The sequence below is a fragment of the Dermochelys coriacea genome, chromosome 11 (genome assembly GCF_009764565.3).
Source record: "Dermochelys coriacea isolate rDerCor1 chromosome 11, rDerCor1.pri.v4, whole genome shotgun sequence".
NCBI classification, from domain to species: Eukaryota; Metazoa; Chordata; order Testudines; family Dermochelyidae; genus Dermochelys; species Dermochelys coriacea.
The window spans coordinates 12358980-12372954 of NC_050078.2; the positions used below are offsets into that span (position 1 = coordinate 12358980).

At 40.5% G+C, this 13975-nt stretch overlaps 1 protein-coding gene across 6 annotated transcripts in view; it reads left to right on the forward strand.

Annotated features, from left to right (window-relative positions):
- Positions 1 to 13975, forward strand: part of KALRN (kalirin RhoGEF kinase) — a 777539-nt gene that overhangs the window by 311603 nt on the left and 451961 nt on the right. For all 6 annotated transcript variants that reach the window (XM_038421355.2, XM_038421356.2, XM_038421358.2 and 3 more), the window contains exons 4-5: positions 7196 to 7388; positions 11253 to 11765. In XM_038421355.2, the coding sequence (XP_038277283.1) occupies positions 7196 to 7388; positions 11253 to 11765 (706 nt within the window). The remainder of the gene's footprint in view (positions 1 to 7195; positions 7389 to 11252; positions 11766 to 13975) is intronic.

Genomic DNA, 13975 nt, shown 5'->3' on the forward strand with positions numbered 1-13975 from the left:
GGTGTGTTGGAAATATTCCTTGAGTCTGAGACGTCGAAAATAGGATTCTAGGTCACCACAGAACTGTATCATGTTCGTGGGGGTGGAGGGGCAAAAGGAGAGGCCCCGAGATAGGACAGATTCTTCCGCTGGGCTAAGAGTATAGTTGGATAGATTAACAATATTGCTGGGTGGGTTACGGGAACCATTGTTGTGGCCCCTTGTGGCATATAGTAGTTTAGATAGCTTAGTGTCCTTTTTCTTTTGTAGAGAATCAAAGTGTGTTTTGTAAATGGCTTGTCTAGTTTTTGTAAAGTCCAGCCACGAGGAAGTTTGTGTGGAAGGTTGGTTCTTTATGAGAGTATCCAGTTTTGAGAGCTCATTCTTAATCTTTCCCTGTTTGCTGTAGAGGATGTTGATCAGGTGGTTCCGCAGTTTCTTCACCTGTGCATCTACCAATGTGATATATGCCATCATGTGCCAGCAATGCCCCTCTGCCATGTACATTGGCCAAACTGGACAGTCTCTACGTAAAAGAATGAATGGACACAAATCAGACGTCAAGAATTATAACATTCAAAAACCAGTTGGAGAACACTTCAATCTCTCTGGTCACTCGATCACAGACCTAAGAGTGGCTATACTTCAACAAAAAAGCTTCAAAAACAGACTCCAACGAGAGACTGCTGAATTGGAATTAATTTGCAAACTGGATACAATTAACTTAGGCTTGAATAGAGACTGGGAATGGATGAGTCATTACACAAAGTAAAACTATTTCCCCATGGTATTTCTCCCTCCCACCCCACCCCCCACTGTTCCTCTGATATTCTTGTTAACTGCTGGAATTAGCCTACCTGCTTGTCACCATGAAAGGTTTTCCTCCTTCCCCCCCCTGCTGTTGGTGATGGCTTATCTTAAGTGATCACTCTCCTTACAGTGTGTATGATAAACCCATTGTTTCATGTTCTCTGTGTGTGTGTATATAAATCTCTCCTCTGTTTTTTCCACCAAATGCATCCGATGAAGTGAGCTGTAGCTCACGAAAGCTTATGCTCTAATAAATTTGTTAGTCTCTAAGGTGCCACAAGTACTCCTTTTCTTTTTGCGAATACAGACTAACACGGCTGCTACTCTGAAACCTGTGATTATGCAAGGCACTGAATTTAGCCGTATAGAGTGGAAATCTGTCAACTTCATAAAAAAACTCGCACAGATACAGACAGACATCATCTTCCTCTCCAAATGCAAACAGATGGACATCATACCGAAAGGACTGAAGGTAAAAAATCCATTACAATCTACATACCACACAGACTATGCTGACAGCTTGTGCCACACACTCTCAAGGAAACTGCGGAACCACCTGATCAACATCCTCTACAGCAAACAGGGAAAGATTAAGAATGAGCTCTCAAAACTGGATACTCTCATAAAGAACCAACCTTCCACACAAACTTCCTCGTGGCTGGACTTTACAAAAACTAGACAAGCCATTTACAAAACACACTTTGATTCTCTACAAAAGAAAAAGGACACTAAGCTATCTAAACTACTATATGCCACAAGGGGCCACAACAATGGTTCCCGTAACCCACCCAGCAATATTGTTAATCTATCCAACTATACTCTTAGCCCAGCGGAAGAATCTGTCCTATCTCGGGGCCTCTCCTTTTGCCCCTCCACCCCCACGAACATGATACAGTTCTGTGGTGACCTAGAATCCTATTTTCGACGTCTCAGACTCAAGGAATATTTCCAACACACCTCTGACCAACATATTAACCCACAGAGACCTTCCTGCCAACACTACAAAAAGAAGGATTCTAGGTGGACTCCTCCTGAAGGTCGAAACAGCAGCCTGGATTTCTACATAGACTGCTTCCGCCGACGTGCACGAGCTGAAATTGTGGAAAAGCAGCATCGCTTACCCCATAACCTCAGCCATGCAGAACACAGTGCCATCCACAGCCTCAGAAACAACTCTGACATCATAATCAAAAAGGCTGACAAAGGAGGTGCTGTCGTCATCATGAATAGGTCAGAGTATGAACAAGAGGCTACTAGGCAGCTCTCCAACACCACTTTCTACAAGCCATTACCCTCTGATCCCACTGAGAGTTACCAAAAGAAACTACAGCATTTGCTCAAGAAACTCCCTGAAAAAGCACAAGAACAAATCCGCACAGACACACCCCTGGAGCCAGGACCTGGGGTATTCTATCTGCTACCCAAGATCCATAAACCTGGAAATCCTGGACGCCCCATCATCTCAGGCATTGGCACCCTGACAGCAGGATTGTCTGGCTATGTAGACTCCCTCCTCAGGCCCTTCGTTACCAGCACTCCCAGCTATCTTCGAGACACCACCGATTTCCTGAGGAAACTACAGTCCATTGGTGATCTTCCTAAAAACACCATCCTAGCCACTATGGATGTAGAAGCCCTCTACACCAACATTCCACACAAAGATGGACTACAAGCCGTCAGGAACAGTATCCCCGATACTGTCACGGCTAACCTGGTGGCAGAACTTTGTGACTTTGTCCTGACCCATAACTATTTCACATTTGGTGACAATGTATACCTTCAAATCAGCGGCACTGCGATGGGTACCCGCATGGCCCCACAGTATGCCAACATTTTTATGGCTGACTTAGAACAACGCTTCCTCAGCTCTCGTTCCCTAATGCCCCTACTCTACTTGCGCTACATTGATGACATCTTCATCATCTGGACCCATGGAAAAGAAGCTCTTGAGGAATTCCACCATGATTTCAACAATTTCCATCCCACCATCAACCTCAGCCTGGACCAGTCCACACAAGAGATCCACTTCCTGGACACTACGGTGCTAATAAGTGATGGTCACATAAACACCACCCTATATCGGAAACCTACTGACCGCTATTCCTACCTACATGCCTCTAGCTTTCATCCAGATCATACCACTCGATCCATTGTCTACAGCCAAGCGCTACGATATAACCGCATTTGCTCCAACCCCTCAGACAGAGACAAACACCTACAAGATCTCTATCATGCATTCCTACAACTACAGTACCCACCTGCTGAAGTGAAGAAACAGATTGACAGAGCCAGAAGAGTACCCAGAAGTCACCTACTACAGGACAGGCCCAACAAAGAAAACAACAGAACTCCACTAGCCATCACCTTCAGCCCCCAACTAAAACCTCTCCAACGCATCATCAAGGATCTACAACCTATCCTGAAGGACGACCCATCACTCTCACAGATCTTGGGAGACAGACCAGTCCTTGCTTACAGACAGCCCCCCAATCTGAAGCAAATACTCACCAGCAACCACACACCACACAACAGAATCACTAACCCAGGAACCTATCCTTGCAACAAAGCCCGTTGCCAACTCTGTCCACATATCTATTCAGGGGATACCATCATAGGGCCTAATCACATCAGCCACACCATCAGAGGCTCGTTCACCTGTGCATCTACCAATGTGATATATGCCATCATGTGCCAGCAATGCCCCTCTGCCATGTACATTGGCCAAACTGGACAGTCTCTACGTAAAAGAATGAATGGACACAAATCAGACGTCAAGAATTATAACATTCAAAAACCAGTTGGAGAACACTTCAATCTCTCTGGTCACTCGATCACAGACCTAAGAGTGGCTATACTTCAACAAAAAAGCTTCAAAAACAGACTCCAACGAGAGACTGCTGAATTGGAATTAATTTGCAAACTGGATACAATTAACTTAGGCTTGAATAGAGACTGGGAATGGATGAGTCATTACACAAAGTAAAACTATTTCCCCATGGTATTTCTCCCTCCCACCCCACCCCCCACTGTTCCTCTGATATTCTTGTTAACTGCTGGAATTAGCCTACCTGCTTGTCACCATGAAAGGTTTTCCTCCTTCCCCCCCCTGCTGTTGGTGATGGCTTATCTTAAGTGATCACTCTCCTTACAGTGTGTATGATAAACCCATTGTTTCATGTTCTCTGTGTGTGTGTATATAAATCTCTCCTCTGTTTTTTCCACCAAATGCATCCGATGAAGTGAGCTGTAGCTCACGAAAGCTTATGCTCTAATAAATTTGTTAGTCTCTAAGGTGCCACAAGTACTCCTTTTCTTTTTGCGAATACAGACTAACACGGCTGCTACTCTGATACCTTTTTTCTCTGTCTTATCACTAAACGTCCTATTGTGGTATCTAAGTGTATCTATCACTGTGATATCTAACAGCCTGAGCTTCAAAGTTTGGATCAGGGTCTGAACTTTTCCAAAGTCCATGGGAGTTTAGATTTAAGGTTTTAGTCCAGGCTCATAAACATAAGATGACAGTCCCTCGGGGCATTACTATTTTGCTTAGGTAGGCAGTTCTTTTGTTGTTCATCAGTTGGTATTACATTAATTTGTTATATCTTCACTAGTTATAGATCAGTTTTGTAAGCTGGCAGGTCAGCAGGATGTATAGAGGTTTGTCATGAAATAGAGATTGGCTGTTTGCCGCAATGTTATTATACTAGTTAGTTTTTCAAGAAAAGACATGTTAAATCTAGTTGTTACTACATCTGTTCTAGGTGCACTCAGTGTACCAATACAGACAAGCCATTTCCTGAACCTCTTTGTCAATTGCTTGAAGGAAAAGCTACTCCTGGAAAGTCAGCGATGGGAAAGTGGCCTGGCAGAAGCTGTTGAAAACCCCACAAAGCTTTTTATTTTTTGGGGGGGAGGGAAGGGGGGACTCCACCACATCCTATTTCAGTTCAAATCCAGTTTGATTCACCTCTTTTTCTCAGCTCTGGTTCCAAAGGATAATAGGCAGTAGTACCAATGACAGCCATTTTGGCATAAGTTATGGAAGAATTCAAACTTTTGACCTCCCAGCAGTAGATAAAAGAAGAATAGAAAGTTCTGTACTCCTGGAGATATTTGGAGGTACTTGCTCCCTTTGGTTTTTCTTTTGAACTGACTGTTTTATGCAGTGTGTACTGGATGCATCAGAAGTGTTCAAGCATTTGATGTGCTGCTTGGCTTTGAATACACTAAACCCTTGCTGGCATAAGATTGTGTCTCTGTTCATCTTTGGGAACTGTGTATTGTGGACTCAGTTATTTCTCTTTCTCTTCCCTATTTCCCATGCTAACTGTAGGTTAAATATCTGTTTAACAAGCATTGTGGTGAACTGTATTAATACATCTCTCTTGTGGGCAGACCCTTTTAGACCTGGTTGAGGTCACCAATGACTTCTATTCTTACTACTATATGGCTGCCTTAAAGTAACCAAAGTAATTTATCTTCTCAATACTTCTCATTTCTCGCATTTTATCCTGAATAGCATCCTAATGCCTGTATAAACCATAACTGGATCAACAACAACAACAAGAAGAAAAGCTAGAAACTTAATTACATGGGTTTTATTTGTCTTAGTTAATGAACACATTTTAGTTCAAATTTAGTGTCAGTTCTATAAAGAATGCTCCTGTTTCTGTTCCAGCACAAAATCTGAACATGATCTTTGTATCAGCATTTCACTGAGATACATAAGTCCTCATTCTCATTTATACTAAGGTCCCTTCGAACTGCTCTTTAAGGCCCCTTTACACTGTCAGAGTGGTGAGAAGGGCCCTAGTATAAATGAGAATCAGTGGGAGTGTTTGTGGGGGGTCTGAGCATTAGATGTGATGACACTGAGATCCTTTCCAATTCTACATTGTAACAAGACATGCACAAATGCTAAATAAAACAACTGTTCTCTACCTAATCTGGAGTGTCAAACTCATTCTCTGGATAGGGCTAAATTCCATTTTAATGTATGGTCTGTGGGTTGGAGTATGTATTTAGGACTTCTATACTCCATTGAGTCTACAGCATTTTTCCTGCTTATGTCAGTAGGTTCACACAAAGATCAAAGGTGGAATATGACCTTTATGTAGTAACTGAGCTTTTTGTTACTGTTATTTATTACTTGTTCAGTACCTCGTTGTTGCATTCATCATCATTCAGTGGTAGAAATATATTCAACTTTAAGACCACCAAAATTTCTGCCCTTTATTTCTCTTCCATCCCCATCTCCTTTCTGTTTCTTTTCCACTTCCCTGTTTGTCTCTGTCCTCCTTTCTTCTTTCTGCATTTCTTCACTGTAGCAACTCCCATTGTGTCATGAGCTTTACTCCCATCCTGTCCCCCATTCCATAAACAAAAATGAGCAGCAAGGAAAAATGTCAATTTTATATATTCAAGTGTTATCAATTAGCTTTTCGAAGTTAACATGCCAATGAGATTGCTGAGGGGTGGGAGAGTTCACATTTTGGAAGTTTTGTTTAGGCTCTCTGCAGACTCAGAAAGACAATGCTTCACGAGTTTAAATAAGATTCACATCTGGACTGTTATTCTCACAGCCAGGAGAGACAGAAACTTCCTTTTTTAAAACACAGAATGCCCCATGTGGGCCACAAATACTTTGTGTTTCTCTCCCTAAGTAGCTACACAAGGTGGAGGGAACAGCAGAGCTGAGGTTAAACTCTTCTTTGCTGGAAAGCAGATAATGTCTCTGCACTCTTTCTCATCTATCCTCCTGAATAACAAGGAAAAGAAAATTTGCAAGCTAACATCATGCTGCTTTTGAACTCTGTGTATCTCTCATCATCAGTTCACATTGCCTCCTCTAATTTTACAGCACTTCCAAAATGACTAGGGAGGCACAAGGACCAGAAGTTGTGTGAATATTGTCTAAACAGCACCAAGAGACATTTGGAATGTGAACTTCAGTAGTGACTATAAATTGTGGGGGCTTCCATTTTGGGTGCCCAAATTGAGAAACCATACAGGAGACTGATTTTCTGAGGGCAGTTGCTCAGCACCGTCTGAAAGTCTCTAGTTGGGACTCCATAAATGGAGGCATGCAAAATCACTCATCACTTCTGAAAACCTTGGCCTTGCTTTATAGAATCCAATAAAGATGCTGAAGACAAAATCAATACAATATATTCTATTTATGTGTACGTTAACTACTGATATAAATTAGAATTAGATCATAATAAAACTGTTAATATAGTATAATGGCTATATGGTATCTTATCCTCTGCTTTGTATTTCCAAGTATATTATTCCATGCTTTACATTAAAATGTTGAATGATAATAAAAGAAGCTGAGGCTAATGAGTCATATCTAGTGTCTGTAGACAATATTAATAATCCTGCCATGCTTTTATCGCTACAGTGAAGATGTCTGTAAACGAGGATTCACTGTTATTATTGATATGCGGGGATCGAAGTGGGACTTGATCAAGCCTCTTCTGAAGACCCTTCAGGAAGCATTCCCTGCTGAGATCCACGTTGCCCTGATTATCAAACCTGACAACTTCTGGCAGAAGCAGAAAACTAATTTTGGCAGTTCCAAATTCATCTTTGAGGTGAGAGCCCAACTCAGAAGTTTTCTGGGTTGCATTTTGCCCCTCAAGGAATTTTCTTAGGGTAAAGATCAACTCTGTGCAGAGGGCCAACACAAGGACCATATGACACTGAAGTTCCACTTTAGCCCCATTTTCAGAATTTAAGTTGTGCTTTGGCCCTGTGTTGGCCCTCTCCACAGGACTGAATTTCACTAGTATGTTTATGTTGATTTTTTTGTGTGGTAGTGTTGCTTTCATTCTTTCCTTTTAACTAATGGATGGTTGGTTAGTGGATTTTTATTTGCATGTTTTTGTGGTTATGGTATGTTCTAAAATACAAAGAAACCTAAAGACACAAAATTCTGTAGACACTTCTTTTAGCTAGTCCTCTTCTAGAGAATTTCGCTAATGGTCCTGTTAAAAGGCATTTAGGTCCAGATTGTTAAAGGTAGTTAGGCATTACTGTGCTCAATTCTGCAATGCCTAACTGATTTAGGAAATAAAATATTTTCACAAGGGATTTAGGCTCCTATGTGCATTACTCATATTTGGAAATGAGATTTTGTCTCCTAAATCAGTTAGGCATTGCAGTGCTGAGCTTAGCAATGCCCAAATATTTTTAACAGTCTGGGCCTTAGATTTGAGATTTATCTATACATTTTCATTATGTTAGGTTAATTGAAATTTACAACTGAATCTTTTGCATGCTGTGCTAACTATAACAGGCTCTTGCCTGATTTTCTGAGTGTAAAACAATAAAAGGTATGCTACATAATTAAAGAGGATTTTACTAACTTTCCTCTTGGTGAAGGTAAACCAGCTACATTCAGTTCAGGCTTTTTGGTCTTTCTAGAAACTTGAGCTTCTTACTCAAATTGAAGCAAAATTCTGGTATGCAAAAGATTCATATATCAATTGGCATACACTATTAGCTTTTCTTTTCTGCCCCATTTCTAAGATAAGGGTCCATACTTGGTTGATTTACTCCAGTGTAAATCCACTGATTTCAGTGAGATTCTGTGCATTTACAGAAGTGTAACTCAGAGCAGAATTTGGCCCATAGTCTATAACACTGAATGTTGAATTGCCTTTTCAGCTAACTATTGCTCCCATTTAACGATGTTTTTAAGATCAGTTGATGTTAGTGGGACTTGAGCACGTGCTTAAAATTCAGACTATGCTTAAGCTGAATACAAACAGACTGCTGAGCTATTCTAATAGTCAGTCCTGGCTCCAGATAGTAGGAGCACTCCTGTGTGTTCTTTTATGGCATCTGCTGTCTGTCTTAAATTAAGGGCACTTTTGTTTTGAAAGTGCCCCTCAGGCCTTTACTATGACTGCCATGCTGTTCACTGATATGTGGATGCCCTGACTGAATTCCTGCTGCTGCTGCTACTCTGGAACCCGCTACTGGAAAATGTTATGTCATCTTGGGCACTGGAGCAGCTACCTCTTCACATAGATCCCTCATTCAGAAGAGTTGCGCTATTAAAGCTCTATAATGTTGTATAGAGCAGGTGTGAAGATACATTTATTCTACTTTGATTTTATTTCTTTCCCCGCCCACTTTTGTTTTTGGTGTGGGTGTGGGGCAGTGCCTGTGTGCCCTAAGGACAGAACTGCCACTGCTGATTTTACACAGCCAAGGTAAATCACAATGGGGTAGATCTCAGCTGAGGTAAATTGGCATAGCTCACCAAAAATCAGTGGAGGTAAATGATTGATCTGAGCAGAGGATCTGATAACTACTACTATTAATTTTAAGGCCAAATTCTGCCTTTGAGGTTTATGAAAGTAATGCATGCATCGCAAGGCAGAATGTGTCCCTTTGTGAGGGCTGATTACTTGGATTTGGAGTCGTAGGAAACTCTGCTGGAGCCAGTTCTGCTTTACAGACTTCATTTTCCTTTAAAGGTAAAATAAGCCCTAAGCTGTTGCCAAGCAAAAAAGAGCAAGACAGACACTTGAATGATTAATTCAGACTCCAGGAACTTCCTGTCACTGTGAGGGATGGCCTCAGAAGCCTCATTATCATTAATTCAGAGGTGTTTTTGAAGATTATTTTCTTTTCCTCCTGAAAAGATTGAATAAGTGGGCAATAATTTTTATTAATAATTTTATTAAAATTTTATAAATGTTGTTATTATTAATAATAATTCTTATTATTAAAAGAAAGAGAAATGAGAGCAGATCGACTGTTACCTTGTCTTAGCCCATCCATACCTGCTGAAGTTAAATGTATTCCTTTCAAACAATTCTCAAGGGGAACAAATCTGAATAACAAATTTGCCCGCAGAACTCTTTAAATAAAAAGCCCTCCTGCCATATCATCATGTCAAAATGCTGATAAGGGAGAGAATGTACTGCAGTGACTTGACAAACGGTGTATTAGCAGTAAGGAGAGAGCTTTTTTTTTTGACAAGTAATCATACTCTAAATTGAATTATCATATTGCTTTTTTAAAGGGTCAGTGTACAGGTTGACAGGTTATATAATTTTAAATGCCTTTTTAAAATTGCATATTTACCTTCACATTGTTGTCCTGATCTCCCTTAAATGATCCTGTTTGTGAAAGAACATTACAACAGAATTTTAAAATAGTCCTTCTAGTGACCAATTTGCTTATATAATTATCTGAGTATATCTTCAGTAAAAAAAAAACATTTTAATATGTAGCAGAGTTGTCTGAAATCATTTTTAGATGCATAGGAAACTAGAATAATAGATGACCAGTTTACAATCTGGATGTACCAGTGAAAAACCTGTATTGTTGGGCCAAATTCAGACCAATAGCCTTCAATGGGAGTTTTTCCACTGACTTCAATAGGAGTTGGACTGGGTCAGAGATTTAAAAAGTGGCCTATATTTTCCATATTGATGTGATTTTGGGTGCCTCCGTTTTTTTGGGTGTACAAATGGAAACACCACCCAGGGCCTGATTTTGAGGGGTCAGATGTCCAGCACTTTCTGAAAACCAGTTCCCTTTAAGGGCTCTCAAGTTGAGCACTGAAAAATGGAGACCCTCCCACAAATCACTAGTCAGTTTTGAAAATGTAGGCCTGTATTTCAATAAAAAGAATGTATAAAAAGAATGTGAACAGCTATCCATCATTAGGCCATTCATCTTACTAAATCCAAATTCTGAGTTGCTTTTCACACATCAAATCCCTTTATTTGGCCTTGATTTTGTCAACATTTAAATAAATTAGAACAGTGTCTCTTATTGATTTTTGAATGATTCATGGGTGGATCCTTTTATTCTTTTTGTTAATAATCCAATTACATTTTGTTTTTATGTTGATTTTGGCTTAATCACAGTAGAAAGTAGTAGTGTGAAAGAGTTCTGACTGTGGCATAAAACAACTGGAATAATCTGAAAGAAAATAAGAAGCAGTATGCTATGTATTTTGGTAAGACAGACTACATGCCTTCCTTCACATGCCCAAAACTTGTTTTGCTGTACAGTCACTGAGCTGCATATAATGCAGATAAGACAAGTAAGTGTAATATCATGTATCCACTTAGTAAATCAGCATAGCCAGTCTTCAGTAAGCATACTTTGATATTCAGTTAGAGCATGCACTTTGGGTTAAAGTACGGTAATCTCTGCAGAAGCATTCTCAGATGGTCATTTTAGCTAAAAATAAAATAAAAAAGCATTTGATTCCAGTAAAGTTCTCCACTAAAAGAATAAGTACACTTAAATAAAAATAAGGGGTTTAAACCTGGTTGAATTAATTGGAATTAGATATAGTCTTCTCTGAAATGTTTTTTCAGTGACATATTTATGAGGAAAATAATCCATTCTTGCCATTTACAGATTCCAGGATTATTTCTGGTTGGTTAAGGAAAATTAATTCAGATTGTGTCATTTTCTTCCCTTAGACAAGTATGGTCTCTGTTGAAGGCCTAGCGAAACTTGTGGATCCTTCCCAGCTGACTGATGAGTTTGAAGGATCCTTGGATTACAACCACGATGAATGGATAGAGCTGCGGGTCTCCTTGGAAGAGTTTTTCAACAGTGCCATCCATTTATTATCAAGGCTAGAGGATCTCCAGGAAATGTTGGCTCGGAAAGAATTTCCAGTTGATGTAGAAGGGTCAAGGAGGCTGATTGATGAGCACACACAGCTTAAAAAGAAAGTGATCAAAGCTCCTGTGGAGGAGCTGGACCGTGAGGGCCAAAGGTTATTACAATGCATACGATGCAGCGATGGTTTTTCTGGTAGGAACTGCATTCCTGGGAGTGCAGACTTCCAAAGTCTTGTGCCAAAGATCACCAGTCTGTTGGACAAGCTGCATTCAACCCGGCAACACTTACATCAGATGTGGCATGTTCGCAAACTGAAACTAGACCAGTGCTTTCAACTCCGACTCTTTGAGCAAGATGCTGAGAAGGTAAGGAATAACCTGCCCCTTCAACACTTTTACTGAGCTATTAACACACAGGTACTATGACCATTATTATTTTTTCTACAATTAGGAACATGAGGAATTATTGAGAGATATGAATCTCAAGTTAACAGCAGATGTGCTTTATGTGACTCGTAAAACAAAACCACTGAATTAATTGTTTGAAGTAGCAGAGATCCAAGAATAACCTGCCTGTGTCAATTCTGACGAAAGTTAATCTGCTTTTTCTACTCACTGTGGGTACAGTTGGTAGACATTAGCATCTAAAATTGGGCTTTATTCAAGTTACTTTTGATATTTATGAATATATCCATGTATTCCTGAGCCAAAAGGAAAATGACAGAGTTTGAGTCACTCTGATTATTGTTTATATTTCTAGTCTAACCATGGAAAAATGTGTAACTAGAGATGAGTTTTTCTTGATTGTTATTCCAATCCATGTTTTCAGTCTCCCTGTCCTAGAGAAGAGTGGCAGGATTTACAGCGGGTAGGCTTTTAATTAATGGAATTCAGTACCAAGAAAATGAACATTTAGGTTCATTAGCACAAGATCGGGGATTGTATTTGGGATAGACTTAACTAACCACATGATTAGACAAAAAAAGTGTTCTGAAATGACCACAAAATGTAAACTCAGTGTATTTGGTTTGCATTAAACAGCACATAAGGATGGCATTTGAATTGATACCTAACTGATGATTCAGTGTCCAAGACTCATCCTGTTCTCCAGCATGGGATCATGTTTGAAGATTTATGTAAACATTAAGTTGTACAATGCAATATTTTTGGCAACTTAAAATTTCATTTGACATTTTTAATACTTCACAACGTCCAAAGAACACACAGTGGTCTTACACAGTATATAAAGAAATCTATATAGGTAAGTAATATGGCTATACCAAGAGTTAGTTGCATAATATGTCAAAAAGGATACAATTCAAGTAGAGTTACATTCCCATTTCCTCCCTGTACAATAAAATAATAATTTAAAAGGCTGTGGGATGTGACAGAGAGAATGCCCTGCAGTGAAGCAGGGTAGTTCATCCATGTTAGTTGAAAAGACAATGGCTAAAGCATGCTCAAAATCACATAACTGTGCAACCAATATAACATACTGTGATGGGAGACTGTCTCCCTAGACAACATCTCCTAGTGGTCAAAGCACTGGTTAGCCATGTTGTCTACTGGTCAAGTCTGGGGTTGGCGGTAATGCCTAGTGGTTAAAGTCTGAGGTTGGTGGGGACTGGGCCCTCCTGCTCCTTTGGGTTCCAACCCAGGGCCCTGGGGCAGGCAGTTCACGTGTGTGATCGGGGCCAGAGTATCACCTAGCCTACTCCCTGGGTTTCTTCCCACTGTGTTCCTGACCCTTCAGATGCATGGTGAAGGGTGGGCTAATGCCTGCAATGTGTCTTTCCAGAAAAGGGTCAGGAAGGTCTCTCCCCGACTCACGAGCAGATGCTCCTCCGTCTCTTCTGCGGTGGCTTGTGGTCTGAATTGAGGTCTGCTTTGGTTGGTGTGGGGCTCCTCTATATTCCTGCAGGAGCTATCAGTGCAGATCTGCTCCCTCGCACTGACCACCTTGACTGAAATGTGCTGTGGCATTTTAAGCTTTGCCTCCACTGAGAGCATTCCCAGCAGGCATAGCTGGGCAGAGCCTCCTGTGACCAGAGCTGCTCCTTAACCGACTGTTCCCCAGAATGTGGTTTGTAATCTCCATCACACATTCATGTCAAATTACAGTATCATCTGCTTTAACTGGCTTCTTATTACACATAATACTGACTTCAGTCTGTGTCTGTGTGCAGTGCAAGGTGCTGATTCTGACCTATAAAACTGCATCAGTTTTTGGCTCTTGGCAGATGAAGAGGCTATCTCTCTCTTCATGAAACAGGGAAGCAGTTGAGACCAACTTTGCCCTTTCATGAATAGTCATTACTGTAGGTTTGAAAATCTGGGCAACAGAGGCAGGGTATTATCAATGGAGAACCCTTAACTCTGTAATTCAGTCGCTCCGTGTTTGTCTACCAGAGGACAAATCTGTGGATGTTTGTGCTCAGTGTGTGATTCATGTGTCACTTAAGCATTTGTTAGGAGTTGAGGGTGATAGTGGAGATGCTATGGAGCTACTCTGGAGAGAGAGTCCATCCGCTATGATATTTTTTAAAAAACAGCTAATTAATTCTTGCATTTAAGAG